At 35.8% G+C, this 21261-nt stretch overlaps 1 protein-coding gene and 2 pseudogenes across 1 annotated transcript; all 3 read left to right on the forward strand.

The window, feature by feature from the left end:
- Positions 1–2586: 2586 nt before the first annotated feature.
- On the forward strand, positions 2587–3535 carry LOC112840688 (olfactory receptor 52E4-like; annotated as a pseudogene).
- Positions 3536–9177: 5642 nt separating this feature from the next.
- On the forward strand, positions 9178–10122 carry LOC112806303 (olfactory receptor 52D1-like). The gene has a single exon (XM_025848597.2). It carries the CDS (start codon positions 9178–9180, stop codon positions 10120–10122), a length of 945 nt encoding a protein of 314 aa, XP_025704382.2.
- Positions 10123–17484: 7362 nt separating this feature from the next.
- On the forward strand, positions 17485–18416 carry LOC112806304 (olfactory receptor 52K2-like; annotated as a pseudogene).
- Positions 18417–21261: the final 2845 nt, after the last annotated feature.

Raw genomic sequence — 21261 nt, forward strand, 5'->3', positions numbered from 1 at the left:
GTGGTATATATACACAATGGAATATTATGCAGCCATCAAATGGAATGAGATCTTGCCCTTTGTAATGATGTGGATGGAACTGGAGGGTGTTATGCTTAGTGAAGTAAGTCAATCAGAGAAAGACATGTATCATATGACCTCACTGATATGAGGAATTCTTAATCTCAGGAACAAACTGAGGGTTGCTGGAGTGGTGGGGGTCTGGAGGGATGGGGTGGCTGGGTGATAGACATTGGGGAGGGTATGTGCTACGGTGAGCACTGTGAATTGTACAAGACTGATGAATCACGGATCTGTACTTCTGAAACAAATAACGCAACATATTTTAAGAAAAAAGAAAAAGAAGAAGATAGCAGGAGAGGAAGAATGAAGGCGAGTAAGTCAGAGGGGGAGACGAACCAGGAGAGATGATGGACTCTGAAAAACAAACTGAGGGTTCTAGAGGGGAGGATGGGAGGGGGATGGGTTAGCCTGGTGATGGGTATTAAAGAGGGCACATTCTGCATGGAGCACTGGGTGTTATGAACAAACAGTGAATCATGGAACACTACACCAAAACAAATGATGTAATATATGGTGATTAACATAACAATAAAAATTTTTAAAAAATGGTTTAGAAACCAGTGTGTATATCTGTGAGTGTGTGTACTTTCTAGTCCTGCTCTTGAAATTCTCAGTATTGTATCTGTAACCAACATGTACTTAGCACCTAAACAAATGACAGCCACTGCACTGGTCAGATTATAACGTTTCCCATTGGTTATGTGCTTACACATGAATGTTGGGGACCCTTGTTTACCCATCGAATTTTATTTCACTTTAACCTCTTTGTAATCTTTGAGTCCCAACTACACTAGATTTAATTCATTACACCATGATTGTCCTTCCTGATGGAACTTTATTTATGCTCCTTTCCCTTTCCTTTGTTTATGTGTGCATGCATGTGGATGCAGATAGGTAGATATGCAATATCTCTCTATATATCTAAATATCTATATTCAGAACCCAGGGAAAAAGTCATGTAATCTTCACATTCCAGCTTTTCTTAACTCACTAAACTTAATTTGATCCCTTGCTGTCATTTCTGTGTATTTCATCCTTCCCTTCCCTTTGGGATAATTTTTTGCCTTATAAATTACCTGTTTAAAGTTATAGTGTAATTACTTGTTTAAAGCTAAATCATGAAAAAAAAGCCATAATTGTGTTCTTCAAGTGTTTTTCAACTATAATAAAGCTAAGTTCTAGTAAATGTAAAAGCCTAGAAAAAAAATTTATATATATATGGTTAATGATATTTGGGGGATATACGTGTTTTGGCATGATTCAGGAAAGCATATGTAGCGATAACACGGTGTAAGTTCTAATTAGTTTATATTATATTTATGAGGATTTGTTTGAGATATAAGGAAAGCAGATTCTCCTTAAAAACTGATGGCAGTACTACATACATACTAAGTACTGCCTTGAGGGGAGACAGGAAAAGCAGAAAACTAGTAACCAAGGTTTACTCTACAACTGAAGATTTGTGGTGACTTAAAAGTTCTTTTCTTTAACCCTCCCAACTCCTGCCTCATGCTCAACCCCTTTCTTTATCCCAGGGCTTTTCTGCCCTGGAGGTCTGACTGTCCACTGGAACTATAGGAAGAAGTATAAAGAAACCTACTATAGTCAGTAACTGGTATCTCAAGCATCATTAGGTAAATTCACCAATCCAATAAATAAACTGTTGTGCATGTTTGGGAATTTGGGTTTCTGGATCAACAAAAGAAGGAGCACAATTAGTATCCAGCTGTGCAGTGAAATGATCTAAATCTGAAAAAAAAATGAGGATAAAAATGTAGTGAGGGGTTAATGTTAAGAAATACTTATCCTTACAAACAGGTATCTTTTGGTTCAAGAAAACATAGTATGTGCCTATTTAAGTAGTACATGATAGAAAGAAATAAACAATAGGAAAAAAAGCAACATCGTTGTTAAATTTTGTCAGATTAGCTACATATGCAGAGTGGTAAATGAAAGGCTGAAGATACAAACTGAGTTGATTCTACTTCAAAAGCTGTGCCAAAGACTTCAATATCATGTCCAGAGAGGGACAAAGACCATTTATTTCTATTCCCCAAGTTTATAGAAGAGTGGATTGTAAGGGTCCTTTCAATAACCCCTTGATATTTTCACAAGGCCTCTGCTTGATCACTTCCAGTTATGGAAAACTCATTGACCTGAGGGAAATACTGAATGAGAGCTCAAGGAAGAAACTCAGTAACCTCTCAGTAAATATTTGTTGAATTAAGTACAAGTGTGACTAAAGATGGACTCTTTTATTGCAAATGAAGGGACAAGGTGACATTTAGGTCCCTGGAATAATATAAGTATTATCTTTCTGTACTTCTAAACATAGTCATTTGGTATATTATTGTTAATTTTAACATTATTATCCCAGTGAATTTAAATACACCCGATTATAAATTTGAATTGTTTTTAGTAACAGATCATTAAGGGTCTTCTTGAACTGAATCTCCATTTTCAGCATCTGGTTGTGCTGCTTCCTTTTCAGAAGTAGTGACAAAAAGCAAAGGGAAAAGCATCATGCCTCCTCTCAACACTTCTCGTCCCTTTCCTGTCACCTTCTTGCTGATGGGCATCCCAGGACTAGAGCACCTGCATGTCTGGATTGGGATTCCCTTCTGCTCCGTGTACGTGGTGGCTGTGGTGGGGAATGTGACCATCCTGGCCGTGGTGAGGGCAGAGCAAAGTCTCCACGAGCCTATCTATGTTCCTCTTCCTCGGCATGCTCTCCATCACCGAACTGGTCCTCTCCACCTCCACGCTGCCCCGCATGCTCTGTCTCTTCTGGCTCAGAGCCCATAACATCGCCTTTGATGCCTGTCTAGCCCAAATGTTCTTCATTCACAGTTTTACTGCTATGGAATCGGGCTTTTTCCTGACCATGGCCGTTGACCGTTACGTGGCCATTTGTGATCCGCTGCGCCATACCACCATTCTCACCCATGCTCACATCACCATAATGGGTATTATTGTGGTGATTTGGGGACTAGCCTTCTTTTCTCCACATCCCATCCTGCTCAAACAGCTGCCCTACTGCAGAACACCAATCATTGCCCACACTTACTGTGAGTTCATGGCTGTGGTGAAGTTGGCGTGTGTGGACATAGGGGTCACCAAGAATTACAGCCTCAGTGTGGCTTCCATCATTGGCTCATGTGATGCCATTCTCACTGCTGTATCCTATGCCTTCATCCTCCGCTCTGTATTCTGCCTGCCATCCCGAGAAGCTGGCTTCAAGGCTTTGGGCACATGTGGATCACATGTCTGTGTTATACTTGTGTTTTATTCCACAACTGGTTTTTCCATTTTCACTCACTGTTTTGGGAAGAATGTGCCTGCACATATCCATATTTTTATTGCAGATATGTATCTTTTGGTGCCCCCTTTCCTCAACTCCATTGTGTATGGAGTGGGGACCAAGAAAATATGGGAGCATGTTCTTAGGACATTAATGGTCAAAGTTGCTTGATTTCAGTTGGATTGACAAAATAAATGGAAATAAAAGAGATGATATAAGTAAAATAACTAGCTGCTCTTACTCCTGCAAGTTGAATTGCATTTACTGCCTGAAAGTTCTCTTTTATTTACTAAATGTCTGTGAATTCCAAAAATTCTAATCCAACAAGTAATTTCAGCTTATTTATTAAATATTGGAGGACAAATTGTTAATTTCCTTCTAACTGTATGTCTTTTGGAGGATAATTACAAATAGAGAGTGACCAGCAGAAAAAGGAGAAAAAGACATACATTGTAAACAAAATAAGATTTCTCTAGAGAACTAAAGGATGGATGGTTTCCCACTCTTGATTATGGAACAGCTTAGGGTACAACTGAAAGAAGCTTCCCCTGATATTTCTCTTTGTTAATATATATTTGTATGTTGGTAATAAAGAAAAGACCATGAAGATCCATCTGTCATCTATGTATCTATGTATCTATCTATCCAATATTACCATTCATGTTTTTAGCATTAAGGTGGAATGTTTGTGGTAAAATAGCCTAACCTAATAGTTATTATTTTAACCATTTTTAATTGTCCAGTCCAGTGGAATTTGTGCATTCGCATGGTTGTGCAATCATCACCACCATCCTTCTTCAGAGATTTCTTTATCTTTCCCATCTGAAATTCTGTCCATTAACATTAACTCCCCATTCCCCACATCCCCTAGCAACTATCATTATACTTAGGTTCCTCATCCAAGTGGAATCATACAGTATTTGTCCTTTTGTGATTGGCTTATTTCATTCAGCATAAAATCTTCAAGATTGATTCATGTTGTAGAATGCATCAGAATTTCCTTCTTTTTTAATGTTGAATAATATTCCTATATATTATAGTGGACTATAGTTACATAGATAAAACATATAGATCTAGATGTAGATTCCTATCTATTTATCTATCTATCTACCTATCTATCTATCATCTATCTTGCATTTTATTTATCCATTTATCTGTGGATGGACATTTGGGTTGCTTCTACCTTTTGGCTATTGTGAATAATGCTGCTATTAATATAGTTGTATAAATATCTGTTTAAGTCCCTGTTTTAATTTATTTGGGGTATATACCCAGAAGTCGAATTGCTGTATCATATGGTATTTCTTTTTTTCATTTGTAAGGAATGGCCATACGTTTTCCAGAGCATCTTCATCATTTTACAGTCCCACTAGCAATGCACAAGGGTTCCAATGTTTTCATATCCACACCAACAGTTGTTGTTTTTTTTTAAGTGATAGCCATCCTAATAAATGCAAAGTAACGTCTCATTGAGCTCATCACAGCAAGGGCCCTCCTTAATCTGCATCACCTATATCACCCTTCCCCTCACTGACCTCCCCTTTGGCAACCAGCAGTTTATTCTCTGTATTTAAGCACAAAAGTTTTAATTTTGATGAAGTCCTGCTTATTTATTTTTACTTTTGTTGTCTACATTTTGGTGTCATATCCAAGAAATTGTCAAATACAATGTCATGAAGGATTTTCCTAATTTTTTTTCTAAGAATTTGCAGTTCTACCTCCCCTATTTAGGAGTTTGATCCATTTTTAGTAATTTTTATATGCAACTTTATTCTATTGTATGTGGCTATGTAGTTTTTACATCACCATTTGTTGAAAAAAAAGTTATTCTTTCCCCATTGAATGATCTTGTAGAAATTACCCAACCATATATGTGAGAGTTTATTTGGGAACTCTCTTTTTTATTCCATAGGTCATATGTCTATCTTTAGGCCAGCAACATACTGTTTTGATTATTGTCGTTTTGGAGTAAGTTGTGAAATCAGGAGGTATGAGACCTCAACTTTGTTCTTATTTTTCAATTTTTTTTTCTTTTGGCTATTTTGGGATCCTTGAGATTTTGTGTGAATTTTACATTAGATTTTTCTGTTTCTGCAAAAAAATGCTGTTACGACTTTGGTAGGGATTGCATGGAATTTGTAGATCACTTTGGGTAGTATTGACATATTAACAGTATAATGTCTTCCAATCCATAAATATGGAATAGTTTTCCATTTATTTTTGTCTTCATTAATATCTTGCAACAATGTTTTGTATTTTTTAGTGTATAAGTATTTGTCTCTTTGCTTAAATTTAGTCCTATTTTATTCTTCTTGATAATATTGTAAATGGAATTGTTTACATAATTTCCTTATCAGATTACTCATTATTAGTGTATAGAAATGCAATTTTTGATTTCTGCATGTTGATTTTGAATCATGCAATTTTGCTGATTTATTTATTAATTCTAGTAGGGGTGTGTGTGTGTATGTGAGAGAGAGAGAGAGAGAGAGAGGAGATCTTTATGGTTTTCTTTTTATAAGATCAATTCATCTGCAAACTTGGATGCCTTTAATTTCTTTTTCTTGTCTAATTGCTCTGGCTAGGACTTCCAGTACTGTGTTGAATACAAGTGATAGAAATGGGTATTCTTTGTCTTGTTCCTGATCATAGAGAAAAAAACTTTCAGTATTTCACCATTGACTATAATGTTAGCACAAGTGTTTTTCATATATGACCTTTATTATTTTGGGGTCAAGGCTGCTGGTTGTTTTTTATTGTTCCCTTTCTAATATTTAAAAACAGTTAACGAGGAAATACTGTCATTCTTTCAAATCAACTAATTACCAAAGCCATATAGTATTGTGAAAGGTATCTGTATTAGTCAGAATCTAACCAGGAAACAAAAAGCTGTTGAATATTTATAGGGCAAATTTAATACTGATAATTATGTGAATTATAGAACTTCCAAGAAGTGAAGTATTCAAAAATAAAGTCTCCCAGAAATTAAGAACTATAGGTACTCATCAGGGCACCTGGATGGCTCAGTTGGTTAAGCCTCTGATCTTAATCTTAGCTCACTGAGGTCATGAGTTCAAGCCCTGCATTGGGCTCCATACTAAGCATGGAGTCTACTTAAGAAATACAAAAAAAATTTTTTAAAGAACTATGGGAAGCCATACCAACTCTAGGTCAGTGAAACAGAGAGAGGAACCAGCAGTTTAATCATATCTCAAAGATATGAGTCTCTCAGTGGAAGCTGAAACCATGGAAGTCCACTCCGGCAGGATCTGGAACCCTGGAGCAGATGCAGTTGAAAAGAGAGAAATAGGGAAAAATAAACCAGGTTTTCCTTACGTCTTCCCTAATATTTTCCTGCCAGTGCTTCCACTGAACAAACACAGCATAAATATAGGTAATCTGTGATCCTGGAAAATATAGCCTATAATGTTCATCACTCCTGAAACACAGAAATAGGAGAGGAGGATAAGAAGGGACATATATATAAGGAAAACATACCCAATATTTGCATAATATACCAACCAAAATGCAAATAATGATTCTTTTGTATAGGGGGATAATGAATATCCTGTACTTGATCAAACAAATAAATTTCGGGGGGATTCAGGAACAAGAACAAGAACATGACTAGAAAATATCCTGGAGCTTCAGTTGTTTTTCAGAACTAAATAAGATTCAAGTAATTTACTTAAGGATATCTAGAGACATGGGGATATTAATGTGGATGCCCTAATTAATTCATAAGCATGCACCTCTCTGGTATCCCCCACTCCTTCTAGCTCTCCTCACATACATTGTAAGACAGCATTAATTCACAGCACCTACATGTGCTTAAGCCCGGGGTTGTAATAAATCAAGTATCTCAAGAGATCAGGAGACCAGAGGCCATCTCTTATTGGTATCTAAGCTAAGAGCTTAAGTGGCTAAGACACTACAAGATTGATTCTTTTCAAGAGACCAAACTGTGCCTGGGAGAGACAGGGAGAAGTCAGTGAAATTGTTTACAATCAGAGAGCATTCTCATGAGTGGTGATAGGCAGGATATTCCTTGCAGGCCTCTGGTCCCCCAGGATAAGAGGCATAATGGCTCTTGTTGTAGTTATAGCCAATATTAAGCTGACCCTCAGGGTGAGCAACGAGACCATCTCATTGTAGAGGTAAGATAACCAGGTTACAGGCTGCAAAATTATAGTTGATTTGGGGTGGGAAAATTCAGTGCTTCCTTGAGAATGGAATGATGGAGCTTAGGATGGGGTTCTAGGTCCAGTCTTAAGTACTGAAGACTGGACTTATGACTCTCTGAAGGATGGTTAAACTTCTTGACAAAAAATAAGGTAGAAGAAAATGAACTCAATATTTAAGCTGATGTGTAACCTTTGTTCATAACTTTTGTTAATCTCCTCCTAGGATTTAGTCCTGAACTGCATTGGTCAAAACCTTAAAAAAAAAATCATACTTAGTTTTATTCAGAGTGAAAGGATGCCTCATGTTATATAGCTCACCATATATCAATATCTGAATCAAAATAATGACTTAGCAACTCAAAATTAAGTATTGTTAGGATACTTTTCCAAAATAATTGTTCACAGATTCTAAGGCATGCTTTTTGGCAAGCTGGTATGTGGGAGCTAAGAGTTGCATTTAAAAGTTGACTTCAGGAATCAGACCTATAAACACAGACAACAAACTGATGGTTGCTAGAAGGAAGGGGGTGGGAGATGGACAAAATGGGTGAAGAGGAGTGGGAGATAGAGGCCTCCAGTTATGGAATGAGTAAGTCACAAGAATAAAAGGCACAGCATAAGGCATATAGGGAAAAACAAAAGTTTGCTTTGGAAACAAAAGTCAGTGTGAAGTGTATCATGTGATTGAAGAATGTATTATTCACCTTCTGGAAAAATTTGATTGATCTTTTACAAAAAACACACAAATATCTGGTAATCTGAATACCCATGTTTTCCAGACTTAGTCATTTTCTCTATAGACCTTTGCTAAGTATTTTCTTATCATTCAGATGAGCTGATTTTATGAAGATAAGGGTCCTTCGTTTATTAGCTCAATGACTCACCTTTAAAAAATAGGACCAATTTGGTTCACACCTCTTTATTCTGCTTTTTTAGCTAATTTCCTCAATTGTTCTTTGGTATTTCCCAAGTCACCTTTTCCTTATATCTATAAGCCCTATCATTGGGAAGGGAATAAGAGGGGTTAAAATATCACAAATCACTAATCTAATTCATGATGGTGGTACTTACCCTTTTTTGCTTGTCTCAAACAGTAGAAACATATATCTTCATATTCAGCAATATATCTACTACTACATCTGTAGTACTACTGAAATGCATCTGGCTAACTGAGCAACACTTTCTGAAAAAAAGGCGAGGTGGTAGATACACAGAGGATAGATAGATAGAGGCTTTTCTACTATTTTTTTTAAGATTTTATTTATTTGAGAGAGAGAGAATGAGAAAGAGAAAGCACGAGAGGGAAGAGGGTCAGAGGGAGAAGCAGACTCCCCACTGAGCAGGGAGCCCGATGCGGGACTCGATCCCGGGACTCCAGGATCATGACCTGAGCCGAAGGCAGTCGCTTACCAACTGAGCCACCCAGGCGCCCTCTATTTTTTTTTACCCAAAAAAGCACAGTGTCATATATTTGATGCATTTCAAGATTATACTACTGAAGAAATAATTCAATAGCCAGCATCTCTCCCAGCCCATAATAATGAAAAAAAATTGTATTCATATATTTATAATCTTTGTGATTTTTTTTTTTACTTTGGACAGGGTCATAGAATATCTACTGTTTGCATAATGTTAAATTACAACAGGACCAATCTTCGCCCTACTACTTTCCTACTGCTTGACATTCCAGGACTGGAGGCTGTCCACGTACGGATTTCTATCCCTTTTTGCCTCGTCTACATAGTGTCACTAATGGGAAATGCTGCCCTTCTATTCATTGTCAAGACAGACCACAAACTGCATGAACCTATGTACCTCTTTCTATGCATGTTGTCTGTGGCTGATTTGATGCTTACTTCTTCTACAATTCCCAAGATACTCAGCCTCTTCTGGTTCAGTTACAGAGAGATCTACTTTGAAGCCTGCCTCACTCAAATGTATCTTATTCATTCTCTGTCTACTATGGAATCTGGATTTATTTTGGCCATGGCTTTTGACCGCTACATAGCCATCTGCCACCCATTAAGACATTCCACTATCCTAACACCTGCAGTGATTGTAGGCTTGGGTTTGGGCATTGTCTTCAGAGGAGCTATACTCCTCAGTCCACACCCCTCTCTACTGCGGTGGCTTTCCTACTGCAGAACGAATGTCATCCCCCATACCTACTGTGAGTTTATGGCCCTGATAAAGCTGGTTTGCACTGAGACCAAGATTCGTAGAGCCTACAGCCTAATTGTGGCATTCCTGACAGGGGGAATGGATTTCATATTGATCATCTGTTCTTATGTCCTTATTCTTCTCACTGTCTTTAATCTCCCATCCAAAGCTGCCTGCCTGAAGACCTTAAGTACATGTGTCTCCCATGTATGGGTCATCTTAGTGTTTTATACACCAGCCTTTTTCTCTTTTCTCACTCGTAGGTTTGGCCACCACATTGCTCCACATACCCACATTTTTATAGCCAATATATATCTTCTTATTCCACCTATGATGAACCCTATTATGTATGGTGTGAAAACCAAGAGAATCAAGGAGAGATTCTTTAAATTCTTAACAATCAAATGTGTTTAAAAGCATATCTTGCCGCTTTCAAGATTCTCCCTTTGTTCTCTTCTTTCAAAAGTTTGACACTCTAGTTAAGAATATCTAATTTTCATTCTATTTGGAGTTTGCTGAGCTTCTTGTATATGAGAATTAAAGTTTTTCAATCAATTTTCGAAAAATTTCAGCCATATTTCTTCAAATGTTATTTGTGTCCCTCTTGTCATTCTCTGATTTCCTTTTTATGTATATTGCTATTTTTGTTAGTATCCTGCAAGTTTTTGAGACTTTTCATTTCTCTGCATTTTTTCCTTACTTCTCTAGTTGGATAGTCTCAATTGGCCTCTCTTCAAGTTTGTTTATTTGTTTTTTTTCTACAAGTTCAAATATGCTTTTGAGCACCTGTAGTGAATTTTACATTTCATTTATTATACTTTTCCATTATATTTGGTTCTTTTTTTATAATTCCTCTTTATTTATATTCTCTATTTGGTGACACATAATTCTCAAACTTTCTTTTTCTTCTTTAGACTTGGTTTATTTTAGTTCATAGAACTTATTTATTATAGCTAATATCAAGTCTTTGATTAGAAAGCAAAATTTTTATTTTGAGTGTTGTTTTTTCTTTTTCTTTTTTTTTAATCTTGTGCATGTGCTATGCACACAGGTATGTGATTTTCTAGATTCCTAGGAATATGTTGGAACTTTTCAAATCCTCTGATGGACATCTCATTCTCTGTTTTTTGTTTGTTTGTTTATTTCAGTTTTATGGTCAGTCTTTTGTTAGCCCAATCAGTAAATTTGCCTCAAGATACTCTAATGTTAAACAATTGCCACTACAAATGCCTTTTTCTCACAGGGTGATCTCTGAGCCATGTCAAATTTAAAAAAAAAAAAAAAAAGCCTTTTGAATGGAACATTTTGGTGAACTTCCAGTTGTGTCAAATAGTGACAGTTTATTTTGATGGTGAATTTTGGACTGCCATCCCAATTTTATCCTTTCCCTTGGATGCTAGGACACTGGTTTTCAAAGATATAGAATGCATTTGTAAAAACTTTAAATGGCTATGTCATTCGGGGTCAGTTTCAATTGATTAATTGTTCTCCTCACTTATTATGAATTTTGTTTTTCTTTTTTTTTAAGATTTTATTTATTTATTTGCCAGAGAGAGGCACAACGAGAGAGGGAACACAAGCAGGGGGAGTGGGAGGGAGAGGCAGACTTCCTGCGGAGCAGGGAGCCTAATGTGGGGCTGGATCCCAGGACTCTGGGATCACAACCTGAGCCAAAGGCAGATGCTTAACGACTGAGCTACCCAGGGGCCCTGAATTTTGTTTTTCTACTTAGTTTCATGATTGGTAAGTAGGAACGGATGCCAGACATTATGTATTTTACCATGTTGGATGCTAATTTTTTTTTATTTCTATGTTTTCACACTTTATTCAAGACTTGATTAGATTGAAAATTGGTCGATCTTGTCAGGTTTTGTTTTTAGGTTGTACTATGTGAAAGCAGAGCATCTAGTACTCATTTTGCCCCACTGTATGGTCTCCCTGTATCTTCCTATATCTATTGTGATACAAAGATTATTCTCTAGATATAGATATCACAATAAATTATGAAAAATTCCAGTATGGCTGCTCAAAAAGGGCTGGCTTCAAGTATTGTCCCAATTTTTTGTGTATGGTTCTTCTTCCAATTTAGGGTAGACTGGTTCACACATATTTTGGGTAGATTAACGCAAACTAAACTGAACTAATTAGTTCATGCATGAACTAATCAGCGCTAAAGTAAGTTTTTAATGCACTCCTTCTGAAGATCAAAAGAGTTCCTTCTCTGTGCAGATTTCTTCTCTTCAGTATATTGGTTGACTGTTTCTAATTGTTTTATTCTCCCAAGAATCCCAGCTCCAGATCCTGAATTTAGGAATCATGTTGAACTCTGCCCGGGTTCTACCTTTCCCTAATGTGTTTTGATAACTTTCCCTATGCAGTAAGCTTGGGGATAACGACATTTCTTCATTTGTTTCCCATCCCTCAGTTTCCATTGTCCTTAATTATCTTACGTCCAATATCTTGAGTGCCTTTATTTCATATATTTTATGGTGTTTTAGTTCTTTCGTGCAGGTCTCTGTTACTCCAACTTGTCCAGAAACAAATGTCTCCATATAATCCTTTAAATTCAAATTTAGAAATCCTTAGCTATCTAATCTCTTATATCTGAGTCTTCACTATACAAATTGTGAAACATTTTCCCATGGTATTCACTGGTTGAATAAACACACAGAGACACATGCAAACACACACACACAATGTATCTACACAGATTGCCATCAACACTTCAGTTGAGGACAAGCCTATCCAAAAGGATGCAGACTGGGCTGTAGCCTTACTCTTTAAGGTGTTACCTTTCCCTTGTATTCTTTAAATGAATTTCATTTTATTATGATATTTTCCTTACATTATTAAGTGAAAATATCTCTTAAATAGAAAAGTTTGTGAAGACTATATTCCAATCTAAGAGACATGGAAAGGCCCACATACTGGAAGCAAATTCTCATTATCCTTCCCCACTACTGAATAGCAGTAATGACCAGAGCCTCATCTCTCTTTTTCCCCCCAAATTTTTATTATAAATATTTTTAAACAAACAGAAAAGTTGAAAAAATTATACAGTAAATATCCATCATGTTTACTCAGTCCCTTGATTCTCCACTTACCATGTTGCTATGTTTCCTTTATCTCGTATCTATCCTTCTGTTCATCCCTCTACCATTTATCCATTCATCCTATTCGTTTTTTGATTCATCTCTCTCTTACTGACACCAAAACTTATTCAGATAATCTCAGTAGGTAGTTAATCATTTCATTTGGCTCTGATTATTCCATTTTAATTTGCTAATGAAATGAATATAAATGTGCTATGATTTTTTAATTGTGTATTTATGAAAGGGTGTGTGTTATTGGTGACACTGAAGAGTAGAGTATTTATGACCACTACATCAAAAACTAATGATGTACTATATGTTGGCTAATTGAACAAAATAAAAAAAATAATAAAATAAAATAAAGGAAAATAAATAATTCATATATATTCTATTCATTATTTTGCACATATACTCTAACATACAAGTAATGAGGCAGGTATAAATAATTAAGTAATTGATGTTAATATATCTATATTGAATAAAAATAATTGATGTAACATTATACAGTTGTTTTTTGAGTGTTTTAGTGATATCTAGGGAAATCTGGAAGAGATTTTAAATTGACAAGGAACAGGTCAAATTGTTCTTTTTTACTTAAATAATGAAACAGGGGCTGATACTATTCTAAACTTTATTCCCTATTATATTTTCTGTAACATATATCATTTAATGATAAGTAAATGTAAAATTCTATTTTTAATGCAATTAATTTTTTTCCCAATGGAAATAGCCTACTGCATGGAAGACTTATTGCCAGATATCAGGCATAAAACAGTGATAAAAATTTAGATGTTGCTCTCAGGAATCTTGCAATTTATTTAGAAGATAAATTTAAATATACATTGTACATATATGTAACATTGCATAAAAATTTCAACTACTTAAAAGTGTGTTCTGGGGGTGCCTGGGTGGCTCAGTCGTTAAGCGTCTGCCTTCGGGTCAGGTCATTATCCCAGGGTCCTGGGATCGAGCCTGGCATCGGGCTCCCTGCTCGGCAGGAAGCCTGCTTCTCCCTCTCCCACTCCCCCTGCTTGTGTTCCCTCTCTAGCTGTCTCTCTCTCTCTCTTTGTCAAATAAATAAATAAAATCTTAAAAAAAAAAAAGTGTGTTCTGTGAGTGCAAATGAGAGGCAAATAAGCTAGGCTTTATCACCAGAATCATTCAGAGATAGTTTCCTGGGAAGTTACTATTTGCTTCAATTGAACTTAGTGGGTATGGGGATTTTCTTGATAAGGAGAAGATTGTGTTCTGGAAGGATTATGAGAGAGAATAACCCCTATAGGGAATCACGATAATTCTAGATAAGTTGTGTACCTGACAAAAAACAAGGATTTCCAATTTTTCTTCATAAACAGATCTGCCAATTAAACTTCACAAAAAATATGGGAGAGTGTTTTGCATTTCAAAGATTACCTTCACATTTGGAAATGTATGTGTGTTTTTATATCACATTTTCTCATGTGGAAAGATGCCTATCCCCTCATCTTTTACCCAAAACTCAATAGAAACTCCTCAGAGAGGCTTTCTGGCAGATACTACAGACCCATAGTGGAAGGAAAAGAAGAGACAGTGAAAATGTTATTACTTGGTTTAGGGATGTGGGGCCAGGGGCAACATGACACCAATGTTTGCCCTGTCTGCATTCTGAACCAACCGAGAAATAAGGCAATTTAAAGCAAGTACTTTACGCAACTGATAAATTTTTGAAACTACATCTGAAACTAATGATGTACTATAAGTTGGTTAATTGAATTTAAATTAAAAAATGAAAAAGAAAAAAGTTACTATAAAAAATAAAGCAAGTACTTTGTTTTAAATATACCTTTATTAAAAGTAGAGTTGCTTTTGGAAGCTGTTGCTTTCATCTGCTTAAACTTTCCTGTATTTTTATTTGTAATGAAATCTAGACCTAATTCTCCAATCGGTCACCATCAGGGCTTTATTGCTATCCCATCTTCACACAGGTGTTTACCCATGTCAGATTTACTGCACAGAAGAGCTAGCAGAACTGGAGCCCCCTAAAGGCAGCTAGCTGGCTGTAAGGTATAGTTCCCCTTTCAATGAGAAAATCTTTAAATCCAACAGAGCCTAGAGGAAGAAAATCTATGTACCATTTATTATCACCACTGCAACTCCCATCATCATTTATCACCACTACCACTTATTAATGTGATTGCTATGTTATTCATTCTATTTAACACAACAGCCATATTAATTTGTTCAAGGTTCATATAGACATTATGATATAGGTACCACTAGTATCCATATCTTAAAGTGTAGAAAATTTGAGATCATAAAGATTAAATTACATGAATATTGTCGTATGATCAATACAAAGCCAACCCTGAAACCAGGTCTTCCTCTACAGCATGAGGTTCGTCAGATTTTACCTAAAGATGCTCATGTTGGCATTAACAACAAAAGGAAGCTTTGTCCATTTAGAAGTCTTAGCCAGAAGAAGACTAAAAGCCTTGCATTCAAAGTACTCTGGATTATTTTAGTAATCAGAGGTAGAGAAATATATGTCGCATATCTAGCGACATATCTATATCTATCTACTTATTCAAATCTTTAAAAAAAGAAGAGGAGAAATAGGATATGGAATTCCTGATATTTAACACATTTGTCTTATGATTTGACTATCTCCGGAATAGACCTCTGATATTAACAAGACTATGCTTTACTTGCAGTTTACATATCAAATAAGGGCCTTTTACATTATACTAAATAAGAAAAAGGAAACAGGGACTTTTGTCTTTGAGAAAGGAAACTCAGATCCTGGGATATAATCTGTTATATAGCATTGTAATTCTTCCCCTTCCATTCAAGTTGACGTATTAAATTCCCCCAATTCTAACTGTGTTCTCTGAGACATCTTCAGTTGCTCTTTTTTTATTTGGGTAAATCATTTATCTTAATGAGCTTTGTGAAGATATCATAAACAACATCAACACCATATGCAAAATCAGTGGTACCGTTGATGGCCCAGGAAGTCTGTAACCGCAGTTTGGTCAGAGAAGACTAATGACAGGAAAAGGGGTAGAAAAGGGGACAAAATGACTCATTATATGGTCGTTTTCGACCCATGTCTAGGGTAATAGTTCCTTCATTGGTCATCAACGATTATCGGTACTAATCTCACAGATTCTTTCCAAGGCTATCAATTAAAGAGCAACAGGGAATTTAATTACACCGCTTGACATTGTTACTTAGTTCTTCACATTCATTTGTGGAAATCCCAGGCTTACATTTGAAAGGCAACATTAAAATAACAACAATAATAATAATGATAAAATGACTTTTTATTTGTCAAGTAGTAAATGGGGAATTTTATTTTATATATTATTAATCTTAATATCACATAACTCCTGAAAAGTAGATATTATTATCCTCCTTTTCAAGATAAGGAAATTATATCAGCTAAGCTGATATAACTTAGGCAGTATCTGGGGGAATATGAAATTTTAGGGAATATCTGGGTAAATATGGTCATTTCAGGTGATTCTGAGGCAGGTACTGCATGGGTAGTACTTCATTAGAACTCCACTGTTAAAAAAATGTGGGGCTATATAAAGTTTAATCAACTTCATGCTGTGAAGGCCTATGTTTTCCCTATACAATTTGTAATGTTTAGTCCCACAAAAGTACAATTAAACAATCACCATTATGATCCTAATACCCACAGACTCTTTCATTATTGGTTCCTGAGGCAAGTCCTCTAGTGACTGCAAAACTCTCAGAGGCTGTCATCTGTCTGGTCAGTGAGACTCCTCTAGAGGAACAAAAAGAGATATTCTCATTCATGATCATTGACAGCCAAACTCATGGGGCATTAATTTTGCATAACCTTGCACCAGAGCAAGAAGTAGGAGGCAGCCGATTTGTCTTACTGCCATCTGAAAGCTGGGTGCAACCCAGACGAAAACCAGCCAGATGAAGAAATAAGAGGACTACGTGAGACAGGCATTTCTACTTCAGAGAAAAACAGAGAGGAAATAAAAATATTTGAACTTCATGAAGTGAGAGTAACAAAGATTAAGTAAAACTGAAAATCAAGGTTTAAATGGTCCAAATGTTATATTTGTCTTTGCATATCAATCTGATCACATTCACAGAAATTGATTTGTACCAGGTCCAGTAAGTGTTTTCAATCTAAAATAGCTATATACTTTTATAGAGGGTATTATGTAAAAATAAAATTTTCCAATGAAGAGAAAAAATAAGCTTGATAGGGCAAAAGATGTTTCAGAGACATAATCAGAGCAATAACTTTCTAGTTTTCATTTGAAAATCAGCCTCTTTTGTTCTTATTTGTTTGTTTAGTGAAAGTATAAGCAAAATAAATACATGGTATGTTTCCAGCCATTATTATGTGGTGTTTATGCCTTGAAGAATAAATGAGATATGGAGCAAAATATCACAACTTTAGGTTCTGTTCTTTCTTTCCCTAGGGTAAAGCCTACTCTTTGATTCACTTTTTGAATTTTGAGATTAAAACAAATATTACTGGCTAAATCCACATCCTCACTCCCATACCTGAATCTGGCACAAAGCTTCCTACTATAGATTGTCATAAGATATGGGTCACATATTTTAGGTGCAAACAAAGAGTATCTTTTTTATGCTCAATCTATTGAAAGTAACTCTGACAACACTTAAATTACAGCAAGTTTAGTGACTGAAAATGTTGGTTCAAAATGGAACCAGTTTCCACGTAACTACTTTCCTCCTCCTCAGAATCCCATGGCTGAGGCTTATCATGTCTGGATCTCCATCCCCTTTTGCCTGGTCTACCCACTGGCTCTGATGGGGAATTGTGTCCTTGTGTTCATCATCAAGATGGACCACAGTCTTCATGAGCCCATACATCTCTTCCTCTGCATGCTCTCTCTGAATGACTTGATGCTTAGCACCACTGCCCTTCCCAAGATTCTCAGTCTCTTCTGGTTCAATGACAGAGAAATCAGCTTTAAAGCTTGCCTCACCCAGATATTCTTCATCCACTCTCTGTCCACCATGGAGTCAGGACTTTTATTGGCCATGGCCTTTGACCGATATGTGGTCATCTGCAACCCTCTAAGGCACTCATGGAGTGATCATGGCTTTGAGTTTGGCCATTGTCCTACATGGAATTATCCTGCTTGACTCCTCATCCTTTCTTACTGATGAGACTTTCCTACTGCAAAACCAACATCATCACCCATACCTACTGTGAATTTATGGCCCTGATCAAACTGGCCTGTGCCAATACCAGGATCCACAGACTTTAAGGCTTGATTCTCGCCTTCCTTTCAGGTGGGCTGGACTTCATATTGATAATCTGCTCTTATATTCTCATTCTTCACACTGTATTTCAACTCCCATCAAAGGAGGCTAGACTCAAGACCTTAAGTACATGTAGCTCTCATGCTTGGGTCATCTTGGTGTTTTACAATTCCCGCCTTTTTCTCTTTTATCATCCACAGATTTGGTCAGAACATAACTCCTCACATCCGCATCTTTAGAGCCAACATTTATCTTCTTATCCCTCTGATGATGAATCCTATCATCTATGGTATCAAAACCAAAAATATCTGGGAGAGATTTCTTAACGTCTTCACAAACACATATGTTTGACTTTGTAAAGTTGTTTTTTTGTTTGTTTTTTTTTTAATTAACCAGCAAGACAGGTAGATATCATGGAATTACAGCCTTGTTTATGTTCAAGTAAATCACTATTACCTAAGAACACAGAAATTTCCCAGGTGAATGTTGGGTCATACGTACTAAAAAAAAATTGTAATTAATATACAGAATACAGTAGGTCCCAACAATTATACACTATTTTGTAAAAGACATTACTATTTTAGTACAAAGCCATTTCCTAATTTGTGGTCCCACACAAATTTCCCAACACCTAGAATCAAGTTCAAGATACATAAGTTACTTAGTATGTTTCTTCAATGACAAATGTTTTCTCATTCCATCATTCCTTAGTATAGGCACACACATGTCAACCTGGAGTGGTTAATACACTGATGTCAGGATAGGTTTGTAGGGAGTCAACATTTCTTCTCTTGCTTGTAACAGTTAATAATCTAGGACCTAAAAGTAGAAGAACTGAATGGGAAAAGTGTGTCTCTGAAATTTTTAAATTTTCTTCCATTTTAAAGAAACTGGGCCCATAACTGAGGCTTAACTTATCATATATTGTTTTGTTTGAGCTTATCATATATTCTTTGATTTTGTGTAACCAATGTCAAGTCAGCTCTACATGTAAGTAGAGCTCTTCTATTTAAGTCAATTTGTGCCACAGCTAGAATTTAGGAGCTGCTTTTCTTCAAGAATAATATATAGCTTAAAAATTCTTAGTTTGGGAATAGAATTAAACAAAGGGAAAGGAACAGAAACAGGAAATTACAGTAGTCAGCTGAAAATCTGCCTACAATTTTCCCATCCAACAAGACTATTATTCATCAAAGTAGCTATTTAAGACTGAGGTTAGTTTTGAGGAGAAATGCAGCCTATTGTTAAATTGGCTTTATATGTATAGATCATCTCAATTTATTCACAATGACCATATGGCAATGACTACTTTTTCTGATAATGCAATTGAAATACTTTTTGGAAAATAAGAACACTGAAAAGGTAAAAAGAAAACATTTGTTTAGAAGTGTAAATCCAGGGGTGCTTGGGTGGCACAGACTCGGTTAAGCATCTGACTCTTGGTTTTGGCTCAGGTCATGATCTCAGGGTTGTGAGATCAAGCCCGGTGTCAGGCTCCATGCTCAGCACAGAGTTAAGACTCTCTATCCCTCTACCCCTCCCCCACCAAAATATATAAATAGATCTTTAAAAAAAAAAAGAAGTGTAAATCCAGTGTACCGACAACAAACACAATGGACCTTTTGTTCATCTTCTTTTCATGAAACTCTATGGTTTGGAGTGTACATACATTTTATAATTTTCTGTAATGTGGACAGTATACTTACTTTTCTTACTTTAGAAATTACCTTTTATTTTTTTTTCTGCCATTCCTTATATATTCTTAAAATCTCTCTCAAGTTAACTAGTGTGACAAAATTGTCAATCCTTTTATACCTTTCACCATTTTTATGTGTAGTTGAAAGAAATACTAGGAAAAAAAGAAATATTAGAATCAAGAGAATGTAAGTGGTTTTAAAAAGTATTGAAAATGGAATATATATTTTAAATGATATTCTACACTTACTCAAATTTTACTTTATGACTATGAATGACTGTTAAGAATAATGCCAATGTCAATATCTAACCCGTTTTTGATTTCCACAAAATATTCACTAGTATAGATATGTTGGACCTTATTAAACTCACTCTGTTACTAGGCATTCAATTTCTAAAAATATATATATATATTATATTATCTATCTAGTTATGTAAACTTTATTTTTTAGAACAGTTTTAGGTCCAAAGCAAAATTAAAAGGAGGGTACAGAGAGTTCCCATATACTCTCTGACCCCACATACACACGGTTTACCCTTCTATCAACATCCTTCACGAAGGTGATGCATTTGTTACAGTCAGTTAACTTACAGTGGCACATCACTATTACTCAAAGTCCACAGTTTGCATTAGGGTTAACCCTCGGTGTTGTACATTCTGTGTGTGTTGACAAATGTATCATGACATGTAACATGTAGCCATTGTTCTAGAATCATACAGGCTAATTTCACAGCAGTAAAAATCTTCTGTCCTCTACCTATTCATCCTTCCTTTCTCCCCAGCCCCTGAAACCACTGGTCTTTTTTACTGTCTCCCTAGTTTTACATTTTCCAGAATGTCGTAGAGTTGCAATTATATAGTATGTAGCCTTGGTTTCTTTCATTTAAGCTTCCTCTATGTTATTTCATGGCTTGACATGTTATTTGTTTTTATTGCTGAATAATATTCTACTAACTGAATGTACCATGGATTATTATTATTATTTTTTGTACCACAGATTATTTATTCATTCACCTACTAAAGAACATCTTGGTTGCTCCCAAGTTTTGGCAATTAAGAATAAAGTAGTTATAAACAACCATGTGCAGATTTTTGTGTGCGCATAAGTTTTCAACTCTTTTGGGTAAATACTAAGGATAGCAATAGCTGACTCATATGGTAAAATTATGTTTAGTTTTGTAAGAAACTTCCAAACTTTTCCAAAGTGAGTTTACAATTTTGCATTTCCACAAGCAATGAATAAGAATTCATATTGTTCCACATGTTCATCAGCATTTGGTATTATCAGTGTCTTGAATCTTCCCAATTATAAATAAGTGTGTTACACTTTCTCATTTTTGTTTTAATTTACAATTCTCTAATAACAGATGATGTTGAGCATCTTTTCATATGCTGTTTGCCATCTGTATATCTTCTTTGGTGAGATGTGCATTTAAATTGGGTTGATCATTTTCTTCTTGTTGAGTGTCAAGAATTATTTATATATTTTGTGTAACAAAC

The sequence above is a fragment of the Callorhinus ursinus genome, unplaced genomic scaffold, assembly GCF_003265705.2.
Source record: "Callorhinus ursinus isolate GAN/ISIS: 27379988/994484 unplaced genomic scaffold, GSC_fseal_2.0 scaffold35, whole genome shotgun sequence".
Lineage (NCBI taxonomy): Eukaryota > Metazoa > Chordata > Mammalia > Carnivora > Otariidae > Callorhinus > Callorhinus ursinus.

Coding starts and splice junctions, on each gene's coding strand:
- LOC112806303 (XM_025848597.2), top strand. CDS start 9,178: ATGTTAAATTACAACAGGACCAATCTTCGCCCTACTACTTTCCTACTG.